This window comes from Aspergillus chevalieri, chromosome 2 (genome assembly GCF_016861735.1).
Source record: "Aspergillus chevalieri M1 DNA, chromosome 2, nearly complete sequence".
Lineage (NCBI taxonomy): Eukaryota > Fungi > Ascomycota > Eurotiomycetes > Eurotiales > Aspergillaceae > Aspergillus > Aspergillus chevalieri.
The window spans coordinates 932,984-952,793 of NC_057363.1; the positions used below are offsets into that span (position 1 = coordinate 932,984).

Here is a 19,810-nt window from a genome sequence, read left to right on the forward strand (position 1 = left end):
ACTCATACATATCGTCGTCCAGATCAATCACCATTTTCCTAAATCCCTTTGTACGCATACAGCACCCACAGGCACCCGTACAATGACCATACTTCCATTCCCGGTCCTTATGGCTTCGCGCCTTTTCACAGCACCCGCAACCCCGTCCACAGCACCCCCCACGGCCAACACAGTCGCGGCGCAGCCATTCGGATAGATACCAATCTGGGATGTTCTTCCAGCGCGCTTCATAGGCTCGTCCAGCTGCTGATACAGGGATACCGGCTTCAAGGAGCCAGATGTGTTTCTTGTGGGCCCGTAGGCGTTGTCTAGGAGTCGGAGTTCTTTTTCGTACATCTTGAGTTTGAATTCCGCTTGGGTAGCAGCGGCAGCACAAACAGCTTCATCGGCGTTAAGAGGAAGAAGGGATAGTGACTTGTGCAGTGCCTGAACCTCTTCGATGAGATAAGCCTCCCTTTGGACGAGCCATCGGGCCTTGACATCTGCTCTGATAATCCGTGAACACCAGTCCATATCGCTTTCGTTATCTTCCTCGTTATAGAGTGCGAAGCGGATGAATTGGGCCATTTTGATGTGGCCGGCTTCGTCGAGTTTAGACTCGAGCCATAGAAGTTTGGACTGTTTTTTGTATGCTAGCTTTTTGGGATCTTGCGGGAGTTTCCATTTTTGCCTATTTTCGACGCATGCTTGTAAGAACACATTCAGGATCGTGCGTTTATCGCTAAATGATATGTCTGAGAGAAGACATTTTAGCATCTTTTGACGGTTGGGGTTTCGACGAAGATGGGCGTGCCAGTCTTCTGCTGCTTTGGGGTTTCGGAATAAGAATCGAAACATGATAGCTGCAAACTGCTAGAAAAATGAGAAAACTGGAGATTTGCAAATGTTGGAAGTTTCAAAGGGCAAAAAGTTGCCTAGATGACTCCCTAAGCGAACCTCAGCATAACTGCCTAAAGTCGTCATGTAATGATTCGGAAGCCATGATGCTGCCCGCTTCAACCTACAAAGAAGTCAAACTCATCCCCGCCCCAATCTCCATACGATCTTCTTCAGATCCAACCACTAGCACCATGACTCCCAGAGAGCTCACACCAGAAGAATGGCGCGGGCGTCTCCACCAAAACCCCAAACCGCCCGAGCTCCTAGAGCCCCTCCACTCCCTCGACGCCAAGGACAAAAATATCGCTGAATTCCTAGAGATATCACAAGACAAGACAAATAACGAGAGCACGGACAAAGACAACGAAGCCAAGGAAATCGCCGATTTAGAATATCTCGCGCGCGCACTAGCTAATACCGGCGATGGCGTGTACGCGCAGGAAATCCGTCTCCTGCTGTTTAAGAGGCAATTGGTAGCTGAGATTGAGCAAAATCTGCTCTGGGCGCAGAATATCATTGAGGCGGATATTAAGGGCCGGTATCGTGTAGAGGGAAAGTTTTGTTGGGGCGGAGCTTCAGGATCTTTGTGTGGAGCTTACGCTGTTTGGTGTAGATAAGCTCGGAGAATTTGGATTTGAAGTAAAGGATAAGGAGGAGAAAGAGACTCAACTTGCTGTGTACAAGGCTGAACTCCAGCTTCTGAATGATGAGTATTGGCAAGACAACGAACATGTCTGGCGTCTGGAGGCGAATACAACCCTGGGACCCATGAGACGAGCCTATAAAGCGTGCAGACGGAAGCCAGATTGGCATCTTTCTGAATGGCTGCGCCGTGATTGCGCTGGAAGAGGTGGGTGCTATGGACGGAAGTGTCGGTGCTGCGAGAAAGCCCGGGAAACTAGGGGGAAGGGAATTTTGGGCACTGCACTAGTGCATGCCGGTGCTGTATTGCGAGTAAAGGGTGCTCTTCTAAGGGGAAGACGACAGTGGAAGAGGATCTGAAGGCGGTGCCATTTGATTTTGTTGCTTACGAAACCCCGTATGACGAGCTGAGGGTATTCTGGGTATGGGTTGATGTGAGGCTGTTTTGGAAGGGAGAGGCATTGCTTTTGCTGTTTCTCGTTCGGTATCTAATGGTTAGCTCCGACTTGCTGTGGAACTTGTAGTATCTCCTGTTCAAGATAGGCAAAATATGGCAGATTGAATAACGAGGGGTATCGTTCAAGGGTATCAACACAAAATCAAAAACATGGTCATAAATCATAAGTCGTCCACCGCGAAAAGTCACCATCAGTCACTAGCCAACGCCAATCGATAAATAGCAAGCCAACCCAAGCGCAACAACATAAATCACTAAACCAACCCATATCAACAAAAGATGTCAACCAATATAAATCAAGTAATATCATACCATCCACACAAACTCATTCGTCGGCTGAAACTGCTGCTTAAAGTACGCCCGATGACACAACGGACAATGGAACTGGTCCTGCAGATACCATTTGTCCAAACACTCGCGATGGAACACATGTAGGCATTTCAAGTCGCGGATCTCGTGGCTTCGCAGGACGGAGTCGAGACATATTGCACTGCCCTATTAGCTTCTTACCTTGGGTGTTGTGGAGGGGCGTGGCACACCATGTAAACTGATCGCATTCATCATCCGACGGGAGAGGAGGGATCTTGGCTCGGGACCACCATTCCTCGAGGGTGCAGATTGGAGACTCGGCGTCGAGTTTGCGCAGGCGTCGTTCGCTGGGTGATTTCTTGGGTTTTTTGGAGCGAGAGGGACGAAAGCGCCGATGTTCGCTGTTGTCGGAGTTGCTGTGGCGGTTGTTGACGAAGATGGAGAGACTCCACCGATCAGCACTTGTACTCTTGTACTCTGTACGGAGTACTATGTAGGAGAATGATAGGGGGGCGTACAGCAAGCACATGATGATCAAGGTGACCACACTCAAACCAACAGCCAACGCAATGATCAGATGTTGTTTGTTCAATCCGGCATTATTATTCTTATTATGGTCTGTCTGCGGTGTCGGTGACGATGACGACATCCCCCATTTCTTTCCCTGGTCGAGGATGATTAGATACGCGAGGCGGGGACGGAGTAAATGAGACGGGCATTTGCCCTTTGAGGAAGAAGAGAGAAAAGAAAAGGAGAAGAGGAGAAGGCAAGGAAAGGAAAGGTTTTAACGATGAGCAAAGCCAAGCAGTCGATCTGGCGGGGTTTTGAGTTGAGTGACAGCTTCACCTTCCAGCCGCACTCACACTGGTCGGATGATCAGGTCACTTGGACGTGATTTGGATTGGAACTTCGTTATTTGAGTATAAATTGTTTACAATTTGTGAGCTATGGGTACTGGAGCCGCGAGTTTTATATGGGCATAAGTAGTGGCATGATATGGCATGATTGCAGTCTCCAGATGTCGTTATGCCATAACCCGTGCTAACAAACAATGCTATGGTTAAGCCACCCTCTCCAGCTCTCGATAAACACCACTGGCAATTTGAGTCCTTCGTTCCGTCCCGCTTGACACGTTGCACATCCACGGCCATTTCCCAGGAGTTGGACAAGAAAACAAGCTAGCTAACATAATGCAGACGATTCTGTGAGACAACCTCATACCTTGCAGAGCCCCAGCATAGCACAATAGTAACCGTGTACAGGTTAGGAGAAGCAGTGGCCCATTTCATTGATCCGTGGCATCCCCGTCAATAGCCAACCAAGTAATCCGGGGTAGGCAGGAATGTGTCAACCGTGTGGTGCGGAGAATGCAGATCGATGATATATCATATTCACCGTTATTCCTCTGTTTCTGCTGCATCAGACATTAATATATTCCAATGCAGAATCCCAGTGAGATCGATCTCTGGACGTGTAATAAAGTGCGTATGTATGCAACCCCACGTGACATCGCGTTTGGCGCGTCTTTCTGTCCGAATCGGGAAACCACGCGAGCTGCAAATTTCCGTAACGAACGAGAACGATTCCACCGTAAGCGTACTATACGGAGTACGGTATGGAGTGCAGCAAGCACGAGCTTATTGTTTGTAGTCTAGACAATTGTCTCGTCCTTGCTTGGTCAATTGGCCTGGTGCTGGTTTCTCGTACATGGCATATGAACCAGCTCAGTCACCGTGCCTTAGACAATTGCGTAGAATGCTATGCTCCGAGTAGCCTGGGTACCTCGGTACTGCATGTACAGAGTGGAATAGCTTAATACCGACAATCCAGCAGTAAGGAAGTCGCATCGTCATAGACCAATGCGTACAGAATAGAGATCAGAATTGCAAATGAGCAATTGATTCAATTGAACCATAGTAAAATGAAAATACATAGTAAAAAGTCAATATACCAGCGGAACGTGGGACGATTTTCCGGTAAGCTTACTTTACTTACTGTCAAGTCACGCCCGCTCCGCCGCGTCCTCCACTTGTCGCGACGCGATCTTTAATACTAGTCGAGGCGTTTTCTTCACCACGGCTCCTCTTCATTTTCGGGGCGTGTTCAACCAATTCTTTTTTCACTTCTTCGTCTTTTTTTATTCTGTTGTTCTGTTGCCTTGTTGTTCAGGTTTCTTCTTTTCTGCTATTTGGCTGGTTCATAGTTCTTCTGCTTGATACTGCTACCTACTGTTCGACTACTATTTCACGACCATTCCTACTCCTCTTACCACGGCTACTCCTGTCTCACCCAATGCTCCCTTGATCAATCCCTATCTCATTTCTCTCTCTCACTATGTCTGAGCCGAATGCCACCGTCACTACATGCTCCTCTCCCCCATCCGTCCCGCCCTCTGACGCCACGGCCGCAGCTCTCAACTACGCCTTTCTCGTCCATTCCCAAAAGACATTGACCCAGAATCTGCCTCCTAGAGTGGATAACAAGCTGCTGGCTCGTCAGAAACGTCGTCGGACTAGGTACATGCACTCTATGTGAGCGATTCATGCACGCGTGGCTAACTGTGGGTCTCGATAGTCCGGAGGACCATGCTATTCTAGAGGCCGAGTATCAGCGGAATTCGAAGCCGGACAAGACTGCGAGAGCGGATATTGTCAATCGGGTTTCGCTAGGGGAGAAGGAGGTGCAGGTTTGTTAACCAGATACGATTGCATGGTTGGGACGTTCTAACGCGACTTTAGATTTGGTTCCAGAACCGCCGCCAGAACGATCGTCGGAAGTCAAAACCGCTTCAACCTCATGAACTTCTCGCGCCGCGTGCTATTGCAGACCATTTGAGAAACGATGATAATGTATCGGCGGAACGCAGCACAGTGGAGCAGGGTGACCTTGACAATGCACCGTCGTCGGACGTGTTGCAGTCATCTTTCGAGTCGGACCCTGTATCTGGTGCTGAGGACAAGGATGAACAAGAACGGTCTATTCAAAGCTCTCAGACGAGTTTGGATTCAGAGACATCCGAAGCTCCCCAGCAGCTAAACGAGGAGGCAGCAGCAGCAGAACCAGAACCAGAACCAGTGGAGAACCCCGAAATACCGGCAGATGCATCACAGTTGAACATCACCAAGCGAAAGCGATCGGTGACTGACCTGCGTGGCGATGCATCTGAATCACAGCCAGCAGAGAAAGATGCGTCAAAGGATTTCAAGTCACCACCCTCGCTGCGGATTTCACTATCTTTTGACGGCGAGGCAATGGTACGGAAAGAAGGCGAAATGACCCCGTCCCCGCCAAAGGGACGAAACGCTCTTCGCATCTCCATGTCTTCGGATGGGAAGGCGGTCATTCGAACGGATGATGAACCCTCTCCATCCAAGAACCGTATATCCATGTTCTCTACTCGGAAGTCCCGCTTCGCAGGTCTCCGACGGAGCAACAGTGCCATCCTTCCCGCAACGCCGCGAGTGGCCTCGAGTGAGAAAGAGAGAATGTTCGGTCGATCTCGTGATCCCCGTAACTGGGAGTCCGTTTTCGACACGGACGCCAGGAGTGCTCTGTCAACTCCTGGCAGCGCTCAGAGTGCGCCACATAGCACCCCAGGACTCTTACGTTCGCAGGGCCAGCGATCATTGACCCGAAGCCTTTCCTCAAGGCAGAATGCCTTTGCCAACAACTCTCCCAGTCACCCCGACACTCCCGTGCCTCTGCAGACGGGAGACAAGAGGCGGAAACTTTCTCGCACGGTCTCGTCTCTCGGACGACTAGAGTCGAACAGAGCAAATGCATTAGGTCAGGTATCGGGTAATTCTCTCAAGATGCCCAAACTCTTTGGCAACTCCAAGAAGAACAATGAAGACTTTGAATTCCACAACGGTGATTCAGATAAAGAGAACTGGATCCCGGGCACTCGGATATCCAACGTCCGTCGACGCACAATGAGCTCCAACATGCAACGCCCAGCACTCAAAGACACGAACAGCAAAAGCCGCCGCTCCCGGCTTTCCCAAGCTCATCAGCAACGAAAGGCCGCCCCCGAGGTTGATCCAGAAGTCTCCGCATTCATGACAAACGGCAGCAGTGCCAGCCAGGAAGAAGATCTCGACTGCATCCAAGGCTTATTATCACTGAGCCAAGGTGCATGGAGGTAGAAAATAACCTCCGTCCTGTGACATGACTCATCGTTTCCTTTGTGATTTCTTTTGTTTTACTGATTGATTCCCTTTACTTCTTTTTTTGTATTATCCATGCTGAAAGATGCAATCTAGCAAGCGGTGGTTGCATATGATGTGTGAATGATTGGTCCGGTCTTGGGACTTTCTGGACATAGTTCTTCCAGGACAGAGTGAAACATTTTGATGATAAGCTGGCTTGTGTCGGCGGTATTAGACATCCGGATATAATTAGGCATCAATAAAAGGATAAAATACATGATATACGGATTTTGTAGTATTCTGTACTCCGTAGAAAGAGGGGCAGTTGTAGAGATACCGAGTCTGGCCGGCACGTGGCCGTCCGATATATATCGCTGGGCTTGGCATTTGCTTCTTCACCACCATCATTTTTTTATGTCCAGTCCATCGATATTGCGCCGGATAGTAAAACGATTCAGTCTTTTTGTAAGTATTTGAGTCCGAAGGCTTGTTAAGTCTTACAAAACACCCACAGAATACCTGTGATCATATCTCACTACTAACTCTACACCAGAACCCTCCAAAATCACCCCTGAAGAGGTATACTACCGCCTCCCAATTACTACCACAACAACGCATCATTTTCCCAAAAGGACATCTTTCTACCATGGGCAAAACCCCGCGCGTGGCAATTATCGGAGCTGGCGTCTCCGGGCTACGATGCGCAGACATCCTCGGCCAGAACGGCGCTCAAGTAACGATTTTTGAGGCTAGAGATCGAGTTGGGGGGAGAGTAGGTCCATCAAGCACATTCCCTCTGATGGAAGAAATGGCTGGCTAACGGTGAAATAGGTCGCCCAGAGCAAGGTTGGAGATCATTTAGTTGATCTGTAAGGTTTCCTGCCTCTGCGTCTGTGCTGCTGAGAACTGCGTGCTGATGTATAGCAGCGGACCGAACTGGATCCATGGCGGGCAGGACAATCCAATCTCAGTCATCGCCGAGTCAACAAAGACAGAACTAGAAGACTTTGACGAGTATCAAATCGTCTTCTCGAAGGACGGAAAACCACTCGATGACAAACTCGCTGCCAAAGTCTCTGATTTCGTGTGGACGACTATCGGAGAGGCGTTTGAGTATAGCAATACGTACAAAGATAGTATCCCGTCGGGTCGGAGCTTGTTCGATTTCTTCCAAGAGAGGGTTGAGAAGAAAGGGTTCAATGAGGAGGAGAAAGAGGCTTGTCTTGAGAGTTGTAGGTTGTGGGGATCTTATGTTGGGGATCCGGTTGAAAGGCAGAGTTTGAAATTTTTTTGTTTGGAGGAGTGCATTGATTCGAGTAGGTTCGATCCGTTCTTCATTGGGGGTTGGGGTGATGGCTGACGTCGCAGGTAATTGTTTTGTGTCTTCTACGTATCAGAAGATCCTCGAGTTTGTATCCAAGGCTGCGCTAAAGTATGCGAATGTTCGGTTCAAACAGCCTGTTGTGGGGATTGAAGCAGAACCTCGCGGGAACAAGGCAGATCACCAGGTTATACTGTCCACTGCAGATGGACAGAAATATGAATTCGACGAGGTTGTTGTAACATGTCCTTTGGGATGGCTGAAACGAAACAAATCTGCATTCGCACCCGACCTCCCTCCTCGTCTTATCCGGGCCATTAATAACATTTCTTATGGCCGACTTGAAAAGGTCTATGTGACATTTCCGCAGGCATTTTGGCATACCGAGAGAGCAGACCATAAACCCCCGAATTTCGCGATGTTCCTCGACCCAAAATATTCAAACCATCCAAAAGATATCATTTGGAATCAAGAATGTGTCTCTCTTGCAACCCTCGGCCCGCAGGCCCACTCAACCCTGCTCTTTTACATCCATGGACCGTGTGCAAGCCATGTCGTTTCCAACATCTCAAATTTGTCACCTTCGTCACCTGAATACTACGACTATCTCAACGACTTCCTCCATCCATTCTACTCCCGTCTGCACGGCTATTCCGCTGCATCCCCCGACTGCAAACCGCTCGCCTTCCTCGCAACACAATGGCAAACAGACCCATACGCAGGCAACGGCTCGTACAGCAACTTCCAGGTCGGTTTGGAACAAGGCGACAAGGACATCGAAGTTCTCCGCGACGGTGCTGGAATTGGAGAAGAACGCGGGGTTTGGTTTGCCGGCGAACATACAGCCCCGTTCGTAGCGCTCGGAACAACAACGGGAGCATACTGGAGCGGAGAAAGAGTAGCCGGAAGAGTATGCCAAATCTACGGACTTGATGGGATTGGGATTGGAACCGAGAGGGATGATTCTCTCCCTTCACAGATTCCGATTACCTAGTTAGGCAGTGTACATAGTGTGCACAGGATAGCGCCAGGGTTAGTATAGTTAGAGAACATCTTACTGGCATTGGTGCAGTGCGGAAGCTGACAGTATCTGCATTGATGCCAAATCCATAATGTCTTGCATGCCCTGGGTTTCTTGACAGGGGGTTGTCATGTCCAATGATCTGCTACCCATGCAATCCGACGTCAGCCGTCAGATTTCAATGTAGACTGCACCAAATGCGCTTGGTCCTTTGCGCAAACATTTAGGGGCTTGTTTTAGTTTAATATACGATGATATGACAATTGTCAAGGATCCCTCGTATATTGTCCAGATAAATCTGATAAATAGTCCCATACCCTCAATAAAACAGACCCCTCCACATAGCTGTCTACCACACCGTAAAAATGGACAACTCCACCCAAAACCAACCCTTTTTCCCCATCCCCCGCGACCAAGTCCCCTGGCTCCTCTTCCGCGTCGAACACCGCCTAAGCTCCAGCTACGGAACCCTAAGCGCCCAAGCCCGCATCGCCCGCATAGTCACTCCCCCAAGCCCCGACGACTTTGACCGCCACCTCCTCAACTCAAAAGATTTCCTCACTCCATTCCTCTCCTACTTCAGCAACTTCCGGCGCGCCTTGTCCCTCTACCGCGCATTCCGCCTCGAGGGACGCCATGAAGTTACCATCACCGCGCTGTGGGCCCGTGACATGGCTAACATCTACAACGCCGAATCCATCGCCCAATCACTGGGCTTCCGCGACGGCGACGGCGCAAACCCCCGCCGCATGCTTCGCGACCACATCGGCGAGTTCCTAATCCACGGTGGCATCGTGGATACATGCCGCATCTTGACTGTCTTCCGGGGCATGAATGCACCACAGACACCAACGCCGACGCCCGTCACGCCAGGACCAATAACCATCCGTGAAGTTGACGTTGTCTTTGAGTGCGATGCGTATCAGGCTGTTGCGACGCTGCCGGAGGGGTTTCTGCCGTCGTCGTTGCAGGATAATGCGCTGCGGGCGCTGGATGAGGAGATCTACCGGCGGACGGGGGTGTTGAATGATTTCTGGAGGGATATGGTTGTTAGTGCAGTTATGGGGAGGCCGGTCAATTGGGCGGGGAGGTTTATGGGGGCTGAGCAGATGGGGTTTCTTTTTGGGGATACGGGGCAGAGGAAGGGGGAGGGGATCTAATGGCTTTGGGGGGTCAGTGGGAGTTGTATTCACTGGGTTGTCATTTTGTATGGGTAGAAATTTCTTTGATTTGGATCCTTCCTGTCACTGCCAACTTACATATGTTACTTATTTAACGAGGTGTTACAGACATGCTGTGCTCGAATTTAAAGCATGTTAGAGACCTTCTACTATATGTACACTCCATATGACATGATATCTATCCCAGAAAACATGCCATATGTCTATGCCAGTCTATACCAGTGTCAAGCATGAGGGTGAGTACAAAACCTTTGGACATACTGAATCAGATCCTCCTTAATCAGTTCCCTGCGCAGGATCTACCAGAAAGTTAGACGGTTCAAGCGCAGACGTGGACGAAACCAGAACCGCCTTAGAGAGAACAAATTGCGTGTTTGCAAGGCTCGCACTCCTAGTTTGTTGTTCTGATACTACTGTTGGCCCTCGTCCCTCATTAATGACAATAAGTCAGCTGGGCCCCTCTGTCAGACACGTCATGAAGAGGGTGACTTGAATGCCAGAAGATCAAGACTATATGTGCCAGTGTCATTTACATGTGGGAGGCGTCGCCACCCCAGACTTCGGAAGATGACAAGCAACTTGAAGATGCGACGATAAGGACACGGATAAAGGCAAGGGCTAGGAGATGGTAAACACCGGAAACTCAGATAAGACAAATAAACGTATGGAGTTCACAGATTATAAACCAATGCATAAGCCAGCAGATGTTTTTCGCATTCGAGTAAGCCAGAGCAGGGCCCCCACAATTGTGTTCGAAGTAGGATGGGTCGAGCATATCCAATGGCGCACGACATCGACGCCACTGTACTGGTCTCTTTAAGCGGTGTTGGCTGGCTTATTCCTCTAAATGCATTTTCATAAATTGGAATGCCTATGATCCAAGCGATGGCGATAGCGATTTCAAGCGAACTATTTTACCGTTGTCCTGAACGCGACAAGCGACTTTTTTGTCTGAATACCTGATAGTAAAGCCATTAAAAAAGACTCGTGTATGTACAGATTTATACTACCCCGGAAAAGATGTTGGTGGAGGGAATATCCCAATCGTCACAGCATATCAGCCCAAGCCCTCATTTACAGTTTCGATACAGTAACTGTATTCCTGGCCAGGGATGTTCTCCTTCCAATAGACCTTCGGAAATATTCAGTGCTGCTGGAGCGAGCGTAGTATCCCTGTATTCTCATATGAGCGGATTCGGATGATACTGTGTTCTCCATCTGTAATGCAGGGAGCCGGTTGGTCTGGTCTCTTATTCGGCAGAGGCTCATCAAGAGTATAAATGGTACGGCCCCAAGAAGCCCTAACCAAGTAGAACGTGGGCAGCATAGATCCACCTGGATCGTGCTGAGTTCATGGTCTTCTCGTCTGTCAGTGCACTATCCATATCCGAGAACGCACCCGCACTTACCCAGGCCATGTGTAATCAGTCGACCTAAGCCAATCACCTCCCAACTAAGCGATACCTCTCCCTCGCCAAACCCCCATCCGCCCCCTCAACTCCATACCCCTCCCCAACCTCCCCTACAATCCTCGCCGGCCTCCCACCAACAACACACCAACTCGGCACAACCATTCCCGCCGGAACAACCGTCCCATCCAACACAACCGCAAAATCTTTCAATATCGCCATCCCCCCAATCACAGCCTCCTTCCCGATATGCACATGGTTCCCGACGCTAGCCGCCTCGACGACCGCGCGCTCACCCACAAACACATGATCGCCAATCTTCAACGGATAGTATGAGTGCACACCACGGTGCAGACGCGAAGGCGGGCGGAGAATCGCTTGTTTAGAGATATAACTATAGCGACCAACAGTTATAGCGACGGAGGGAGACGGTGCGGCGGAGGCTGGATCATCTGTAGAGGCGTGGGAGGAAGAAGAGCGGTAGAGGTCACCGCGGATAACGGCATCTGTTTGAATGACTGTTTTTCCGCCGAGGATGATACGTTGGGTTCCGTGGATTTGCGCGCGGCGGGAGATTTTGTTGCCCGTGTCCTGAGTTGGTTAGCTGGTGGGTTCTTGGGCGTGTAGGTAATGGTATGGTTGGTATACCGTCTCAATGTAATCGCCCTTGAAAGCTTTGGGAGGCATTGTGGCAATTGTGTGTATGGAAAGAGATTATTGATTGATTGATGCGAATTGGAGACCTCCGTATGATGTCGCGATAGCGGTAATAAAGGCGGTCAACTATAAATTGGCAGTGTGCTCGGTGTTCAAGGCGGTGTGTCGGCTTGACGGTATACCACTTTGGCACCTGCTATATCGAACTGATGCTGTCTAGAACTGATACCCTTCTCAGTCTTGCAGAGTCCATACAACAAGGATCGAAAATGCCCCTGCTGGCTCTCCCAGCCGAACTAACCTCCAGATTGCTTCCTACCAGAACGGTCACGTTCTCACAAAAGATATCGCGACATCAATTTTCTCACTCAAACATGCCGTGATCTTGACATCATTTGGATCCCTTGCTGTATAGTCTGGAAGCGAATTCGGATCCTAGACGCTACAGTCATTGCCGTACTGCACTGTGTCATGCAGCGCAAACTGGCCTGGTAGGGTCTCTCTAGACAGCCTTCCGGGGAGGCGCAAAGCCTTGTACTAAATGCCTTGTCCTCGCGATAATACACGAACAACCAGAAATGTTCACTATGCTACTTGATGGAGAGTGTGATCTGAAAAAAGACTTGTTGAGCCACGTAGGATCTGCCGTCATGGATGGAGAAGCTGAAATAGTGAAGGAATTGCTCTTACGTGGCGCCGATCCATCACTACCTCTATATGAAGACCTGGAACCGCCTCTCTTGAAAGCTATTCTCAGGGGCCACAACGCCGTTGTTGATGTCCTACTGGCAGACCCTCGGGCCGACCATGACGTCCGGTTTAACGATAGGATTGATATCCAAGGAACCCAGACCGCCCTTCAAGAAGCAGCAAAGAAGGGAAACGCGCACGTGGTCCGATGTCCGCTCGAGAAAGGCGCCTGCGCACGACCTAATGTGGAGACCACTATGCACAGCGCAGTTATTACCGCAGCCCGGAGATAGTGCTACTCCTCAACCGAGACGATGTTGGCCCTAATGCACTATTCAATGGCAGAACATCATTGCACCACGCTGTGAGCACGGATCATGACGGCCTGGTGAAGTTGTTGCTCGTAGATAAACGAGTTGATGCAAACCTCACTGATCTGTCCAATGGCGCCGTACCCCTTTGCATGACGCTATGATACTCAATATTGACAGGGCAGTTGAGTATCTTCTTGCGGCTGGTGCGGATGCTCAGATAATGGAGTGCTCTGCTCAAGCGAGAGATGACCTAGTGAAGCAGTATCACAGAAAGCCTCCTCGGTTCTCAGATCTTTCGGATGAGGAAAGAAAGGGACCGAGGCTGAGCACTAGCCTAATGTGAAGTTGAATCATCCAAGAGATCTTACAACGAATCTACCTTGCTTAACATACTCCGAACTAACGTTAGATTGTAGATAGGGCAAGATCTCAATCAATGACTAGTATTTACTAATCCTAGCATAACAATTATCATATTACCGGCAGACAGACAAACCAAACACAAAAAACCAAAAAATCAAAAACAAAGGATATCTCGAGATAAACAAGAGCATTCTGCCTTGAAAAGAAAAAGAGCCAACGATTATATAGACCATTACCTTCGTAGAAATTAATCGTAACGGACTTGCTTAACGATGCTTAGGACCAGGAATCTCCCCATCAAAGTGCACTTTGAACGTCATCGGGAACGGGAAGTATCCACTGTTATCCTCGCGCATGTACGCAGTGTATCCCTCTTCAGCCTGCACCTTCTTCAACTGGCCCTGGGGCCCAGGAGCGCGGCGCAGGTTCGGCAAGCCACCGACAACACGCAGCATAGTGGTAAGAGCAATAAGGCTGGTGTCCTTGCCCAGCGAGGCGTGCGGGCCAACGCCGAAGGGGATGTAAGCCTCCAGGGGCCGGTCGAGGCGCACCTGGTTGGGTTCGGGGAAAGCCTCGGCGTCGTGGTTCGCGCCGGAGAAGCCGACGAAGACCTTGTCGCCGGGGTTGATGGAGATCTCGCGGCCGTTGTCGTTGAGGATGGCGGAGGTTTGAGCCTCGCGGTAGGCGCCGAAAGCGCCGTTGATGCGGATGGCTTCGAGGACATAGCGACGGAGCTTCTCCTCCGATCCGGGGGTGTTTTCGTTGGCGAGGCGGTTGATTTCGGGAAGGTGTTGGGCGCCGTCGGCGGAGAGGAAGTAGTCAATGATGCGGGTGAAGGCTTGGCCTTGGTTGGGGACCATGCCGACGGCAGCGGGGATGATCTGGGCCCAAGTCACTTCAGAGGCGCCAACGCCGCTGTCGAGGAGTTGCTTGATAATCTTGGCGCCGAATTCGGCGAGGGCATTGGTGGCTTTGCGGGAGCCGCCGAGGAAGCCGCCGAGGAAGCCGCTGGAGCCCTTGAGGGAGGACTCGACGGCTTGGCCGAGCTGCTGGACGACGGCATGGGAGGCGTGGCGAAGAGGGAAGGACTTGGCAGGGTCCACGTCGAAGTAGATGCTGGTGAAGATGGCGGCCAGGGCCATGTACAGCTCGTGCTCGGTGAAGATGCCCTTGGGGTTGTCCGCGGTCTTCAGAGGCAACGAGAAGACGTTGGCGGCGAAGTGGGTGTGGGCGAGGTTACCGAGGTCGCGAGTGATGTCGATCTGGTTTCTGCCAGCGAGGCGGCCGGACTTCTCACGGAGCAGCTGCAGGGTTATGTCCTCGTAGAAGGTCTTGACCTGCTTGTTCCATTCCTCAGACGACAAGGCCTGGGAGATGGCCTCCTTCTGCTGGGTTCCGAACGAAGAGTCACCAGCCAGCAATTGCTCGTAGCCAGTTTTGCCGAAGACGAAGGCGGGAACCTCACCCCAGAGGGCACGGAAGTCGGTGGGCTGTTCGACAACGCGCTTGACGTTGGTGTAGGAAGACAGGTTGACCTTGGGTGGAGTGTACGTGGGGCGATCGTACGAGTAGTGCGATTCTCTGCCGAGGTTCTTCATGATGTTGCGGTTCTCGCTGGGGATGGTCATGGGGTAGTGGGCGTAGATGGAGTCGGGCTTGAAGTGGTTGGGGAAGGCACGGAGGCAGAGCTTGTAGAAGACGCAGCCCTGATTGACGCTGAGGTCGTAGCGGGACTCAGAGTAACCCCAGTTGGTCAGGTTTCTCGGGTTCTGGTCGACGGTGTAGAACCGGTCACCACGAACAAGGGCCACGGCATCGGACAGGACCGCACGCGAGATGGTGTAGGTAGGGGCAATGCCGACACCAGGAATCATGGGCTCCTTGGCCTCTTCGGAGACGATACCGGGGTAGAGCTCGACAAAGTCGGGGTGCTCATACAGATGACGAAGAGAGTTGGCAACATCGGGGTCGCTGTTGATCTCCTCGAACGACTCGTAAGCCTTCAACCCGAAGAACTTACGGAACTCGTTGAGGGAGCCAACGTTCCAGCGACGAGCCTGGTTGATACCCAGGATCTCGATGGCTCTCAGAGCCTTGGGAACGTTGCGAGCACCGAAAGAGCTGGCCACATCCTCAACAGCGTCCGACAAGATGTTGACAAGGTCGTCATCACGGAAAGTACCGTCTTCCTGACGCTCCAGGTGGGCGAATGTGCGCTTGGCCGGGTCACGGTCCAAGTTTGCTTCATACTTGCCCAGACCGATGAGAAGCTCTGGGATGGAAACCTCTTCTGCAGGCTTGCCCATAAGCTCCCGGTAGATCTGCTCGGTGTACTTTTCGTCGTTGGCACTGATGGCGGAGTGCCAGCGGTAGGCCAAGTTGAACTCAACAGAGCACTGGTTACCCATACCCTGAGGGGTAGAGCCCTCCTTCTCCATATGAGAACGGGGATCCTGTGCGAGGTTAGTTCTGCCCCTGTACGATAAATGTGAATAATACTCACCAAGCACCAGGTAGTGTTGCTGCGGTTCAAGTTAACGATCGTACGAAGATAATCGTACAGGGTGATGTTGATGAAAAGACCGCAGGTAATCAGACGACCGGTCTGGAAGAGGTCGTTGTCATATTTAGCCCAGGCCTTCTTGGCCTCCTCCTCAGGGAGTTTAGGAGAGGGCTTGGTGAAGCGGCCGTTCTCGTTAATGAGAGCAAGCTGCTCGACGACGTAGTTGTGGAAACTGTTTGGATTAGCCAAATTCCGCAGTTATCGCATTAACAAGAAACGTACCGGTTCAGCATGACCAGCAACACACAGCAAGCCGCGGGGAAGGCCTGAAGACGAGGCTCGGAGAACGCATCGGGCTTCAGTTTACCATCCTTGTGGGTACGGATCAGGTCCTGCTCCTCCTGGACGTCACCGTACAGGATGGCAAGATCAAGGTAGGCGGAGGTCTTGTTGATATTAGGATTACGGTAGTCGGTTTGGAAGATATCTGTCGCAAATCAGCACCACGCCATCACTGTTAGGCGCAAGTTAAAGCATACCGTGGATAACCAAAGAAGCCCAGTCGAAGAACAAACTCGAAACCTTGTTAGGGTGAGGGTTGAACTTCTCACGGGCCATGAGACTGTCGAAGACCAGACCCGCATCGGGCAGGCCACTGGGCTGAACGGTCAATGGGGGAATAGAACGCGAGTATGCCGTGTTAGCGGCACCCAACCATGGGAGAGTCGGGTTGTTGTTCGAGCCATCTGCGGAACGGTATTGGTAGTCATCTCCCATATACGACAGCGGCGGGTGTGGCAGCGAGTTCCAGAGCTCATCGAGGAAAAGGTTGGTGAGTTCGACACGGTTCTTGGAGCCGGCGGGAAGACCACTGACGAGCTACATCATGACCAAATTAGCGACTGAAGCATAACGTCAAGGAAAGTGCGAGCATATACCTGAATAATCCGCTCCATAAGCATGGTCTTATCATCGACCAGCTCACCAGAGGCCTTGCTCTTGATGAGATCCTTCAAGGTATTGACATCGCGGAACCCCAGCGCCTTGATGTCACCGAAAAGTCCCTGGGTGGTATCCTGCTCGAGGAAGGTGGCATCGCCAGTCTGGCGGGGCAGCGGAGTCTGCGAAGCGTGGATGACCTGCGAGAACTTCTCAAAGGAAGACTGGACACCATTGCGTGTTGCGCCTTGGGGCGTCTCCTCCTCCTCGGTGGATGGCGGCGAGGAATTCGATTTGCGAATAGGCGCAACTAGCGAGTGACGCTTTCCGTTGACCTGGCCATTCTCCTTTGCCTCGCGACGTTCCTCCTTGTCGCCCTTGGACTTCTTGAAGTTCGTTGAGAATCGGCGTAGCATAATGTGCAATATCAACAGGGCCGTGTATACACCAACAGAAGGAACAAGAGACAAGAAGAAAGAGCGGGAAGAGAAAATATTATCATATGGAGAATTTCCCAAAAGTTTAATACCTCGGAGATATGGGGCTAATAAAAATAAAAAACAAGGGGAGAGTCAAAGTGAGGTAGGACGCTGCACTTGAATCAGACGGTGGACCACCAGCCGCCCATCAGGTCCGACTGATAATAAATAGTCTAGTTTTGGTAGGAGTCAAATCGCTATTTTAGATTTAGACCGTGTGGATAATCCCAATTGTCTCTCATGCTCTGGCCGGGGTTGTTTGTCCTTAAAGCACGGCCATGAAAATACAACGCAATCACACATCTCGACGATACATCTTTTAGAAATCAAGTCGAATAACCTGCAATGAGTGGATCGCTCGAATGGGAAGCCACGGTGATAGCTATTTTTCTTTTTTCCTCATAGGTTGGGATTTCAGCTGGGCGACGCCGGATGCGCTGGTTGAATGATGCTGTGGGGTACAATTCAGGTTACTCGAATAACGACGCCATGCATTGACGAGAATTATTCAGCTAATTAGCTGGCCAAGTCACCTCAATGATGTGAATTATGATTCCTGCACCCGGCATCGGCAAATCCTGGTGTAGCGTTTTCGTATTCAGAGCTGACAACGATGGCCGATGAGCAATCCCAAAACGGGCGATGAGATTGGGATGCATATTGCAGATCCAATTACAAACCAAGGATTTGGGAGCCGATCTTAGGTTCGTCTCCGGGATCATCGTCCAGCCATCGAAACCACAAATTAATACGGGAGGCTTCGTACTCCGTAAAAGTGTCCACACAAATCGAAGATGATAAAATGATAAACATTCAGCTGAACCAGAGCAGAAATGCTATCTCCACTTGTGGGTCCGGCTATGTCCTAAGTAGCGGTTCAAGACCCTCTCATATCCATCACGGCATATTTCGCCAGAGCCTCGGTATCGTACTCTGCCGCACACCCTGCCAGCATTTTCACGGAGCACAAATCAACGGACTCCGGACTTTGTGCTGTCGTAACATGGCACCTACAATCCATCAATAAGAAAGCCTCCAGAAACGCATCTCGACGTTGCAAGACCTGGGCATGCATCCTCCGGGCTCCGGAAAGAGGGGCAGACAGCTTCGCTTCACCGACATCCCAGCCGATTGTATTCCGTAATATAACCATCAAAAACGTAAGGATTGTCAGCTCAGTTTTTTCTAGCTTATCCCCTAGCGGAGCGGAGAGAGCTGGAAAACAACGTGGAGATGTGAATTTAATTAGCTGACGGAATTGGGGTTTGACGGGATAAGAACCACGAAGTAGCCCCTTCGAATCCAATCGGCACTGGTCCATTGCTAAACTCATGATTCAGATCGACAAGCAGTCCGTGTGCTCGGTTGGCTGAAGAAAAAGCCCCTTACGAATGTTCAGCCAGCCACAACAGATGATCGTGTCTGGGTAAACTCCTCGACGGGCTTGTCCACTTTTGCGTATTTGGCAACCCGTCTCGACCGAGTACGAGCGTGATGTACAAGTACAGGTACTTGTACTCGTACATATGTCAGTGTAATCCGTCACACCGTCATCGTCGCCTGTATCTCCCACCATCTTGTACTCAAGCTGGATCGAGACTGATGGAACGATCTCCGACCGGGGTCTGGTTGTGTGGTAGGACCATTTCGCGTGCAAGGACCGTATTCCAGTACTGAATCAGAACAAGAACGGCTGCACAAGCCGGTTACGCAGGTGGGTTGGCAATCACCGCGAGAGGTTGGCTAATGTTCATCCAGCGGTGGAGAAGAGTCAGAAATGGTGATATGAAGACGCCCGGAAAGGTTCATGGCGAACGAGCGGGTGTTCCCGAGATGTATGGTATTGTATTGTATTTACGGTACATATATTACGCTCTTCTAGTAAGGATTCCATGCAACTGGTAAATCGGGATAAAATAGAAGCAATGCATTCTCTCTGTAAATACTCCTAGAGCATTGCACACGATTATTTCTAGAATACCCTTACGACGGTCGACGAATATACAAGACTTCCATAGCAATCTGCATGCAAGCACGTACCGCCATGTGCCTGTACTCCATCTCACTAAAAACACTAGTGCTAGCCAAGTAGCAACCCACTTTCCCTTTTGCGAGGGCTGCAGAAGACTGAACTCAGTTTGATTCTCACTGTTTAGAGTCCAAGTAGGCTTCACATAGCAAATAAACACACAAACATAGATAAAAAAAAAAGACTGGAATTCAGTCAATCCCTTGCTTTTCAGCCCTGAACACGAGAAAATATGAGAGCTCACATGCAAGAGCTGCATTGTATGCATAGTTACTCGTATGTATCCGTATGTATCGATACATATGGATACCGGCACCCGCACAAACCAGCCATCAACTCCGAGAACCATAGTATTACCCTAATACAGTAAGTCCTCTCTGCTAGTGTGAAGAAAAAGAGAGAGAAACGATTGACGGCTTCGTGGATATGGATGACGGGCATTTTCACATAGAGTCTTATGCGCTGAGAC

The 19,810-nt window shown here is 50.6% G+C and overlaps 9 protein-coding genes across 9 annotated transcripts; 5 read left to right on the plus strand and 4 right to left on the minus strand.

Annotated features, from left to right (window-relative positions):
* Window positions 1-27: 27 nt before the first annotated feature.
* Window positions 28-837, minus strand: ACHE_20313A (uncharacterized protein; the record flags this gene model as incomplete). The annotated part of the gene is made up of 1 exon (XM_043284602.1): window positions 28-837. The coding sequence occupies one exon, from the start codon at window positions 835-837 to the stop codon at window positions 28-30; it is 810 nt and encodes a 269-aa protein (XP_043133377.1).
* Window positions 838-1,070: 233 nt separating this feature from the next.
* On the plus strand, window positions 1,071-1,881 carry ACHE_20314S (uncharacterized protein; the record flags this gene model as incomplete). Its single annotated transcript, XM_043284603.1, has 2 exons — window positions 1,071-1,440; window positions 1,493-1,881. The coding sequence occupies 2 exons, from the start codon at window positions 1,071-1,073 to the stop codon at window positions 1,879-1,881; spliced, it is 759 nt and encodes a 252-aa protein (XP_043133378.1).
* A 403-nt stretch (window positions 1,882-2,284) lies between these two features.
* ACHE_20315A (putative RING finger domain protein) lies at window positions 2,285-2,936 on the minus strand (the record flags this gene model as incomplete). The annotated part of the gene is made up of 3 exons (XM_043284604.1): window positions 2,285-2,468; window positions 2,518-2,733; window positions 2,806-2,936. The coding sequence occupies 3 exons, from the start codon at window positions 2,934-2,936 to the stop codon at window positions 2,285-2,287; spliced, it is 531 nt and encodes a 176-aa protein (XP_043133379.1).
* A 1,685-nt stretch (window positions 2,937-4,621) lies between these two features.
* ACHE_20316S (homeobox domain-containing protein) lies at window positions 4,622-6,432 on the plus strand (the record flags this gene model as incomplete). Its single annotated transcript, XM_043284605.1, has 3 exons — window positions 4,622-4,803; window positions 4,862-4,973; window positions 5,026-6,432. 3 exons carry the CDS (start codon window positions 4,622-4,624, stop codon window positions 6,430-6,432), a joined length of 1,701 nt encoding a protein of 566 aa, XP_043133380.1.
* A 649-nt stretch (window positions 6,433-7,081) lies between these two features.
* ACHE_20317S (flavin monoamine oxidase family protein) lies at window positions 7,082-8,750 on the plus strand (the record flags this gene model as incomplete). Its single annotated transcript, XM_043284606.1, has 4 exons — window positions 7,082-7,207; window positions 7,267-7,304; window positions 7,363-7,751; window positions 7,804-8,750. 4 exons carry the CDS (start codon window positions 7,082-7,084, stop codon window positions 8,748-8,750), a joined length of 1,500 nt encoding a protein of 499 aa, XP_043133381.1.
* Window positions 8,751-9,142: 392 nt separating this feature from the next.
* On the plus strand, window positions 9,143-9,937 carry ACHE_20318S (uncharacterized protein; the record flags this gene model as incomplete). The annotated part of the gene is made up of 1 exon (XM_043284607.1): window positions 9,143-9,937. The coding sequence occupies one exon, from the start codon at window positions 9,143-9,145 to the stop codon at window positions 9,935-9,937; it is 795 nt and encodes a 264-aa protein (XP_043133382.1).
* Window positions 9,938-11,400: 1,463 nt separating this feature from the next.
* On the minus strand, window positions 11,401-12,054 carry ACHE_20319A (dynactin subunit 5; the record flags this gene model as incomplete). Its single annotated transcript, XM_043284609.1, has 2 exons — window positions 11,401-11,958; window positions 12,016-12,054. The coding sequence occupies 2 exons, from the start codon at window positions 12,052-12,054 to the stop codon at window positions 11,401-11,403; spliced, it is 597 nt and encodes a 198-aa protein (XP_043133383.1).
* A 620-nt stretch (window positions 12,055-12,674) lies between these two features.
* On the plus strand, window positions 12,675-13,007 carry ACHE_20320S (uncharacterized protein; the record flags this gene model as incomplete). Its single annotated transcript, XM_043284610.1, has 1 exon — window positions 12,675-13,007. One exon carries the CDS (start codon window positions 12,675-12,677, stop codon window positions 13,005-13,007), a length of 333 nt encoding a protein of 110 aa, XP_043133384.1.
* A 650-nt stretch (window positions 13,008-13,657) lies between these two features.
* On the minus strand, window positions 13,658-17,249 carry ACHE_20321A (peroxidase/cytochrome P450 family protein; the record flags this gene model as incomplete). Its single annotated transcript, XM_043284611.1, has 5 exons — window positions 13,658-15,844; window positions 15,895-16,126; window positions 16,177-16,381; window positions 16,434-16,773; window positions 16,833-17,249. 5 exons carry the CDS (start codon window positions 17,247-17,249, stop codon window positions 13,658-13,660), a joined length of 3,381 nt encoding a protein of 1,126 aa, XP_043133385.1.
* Window positions 17,250-19,810: the final 2,561 nt, after the last annotated feature.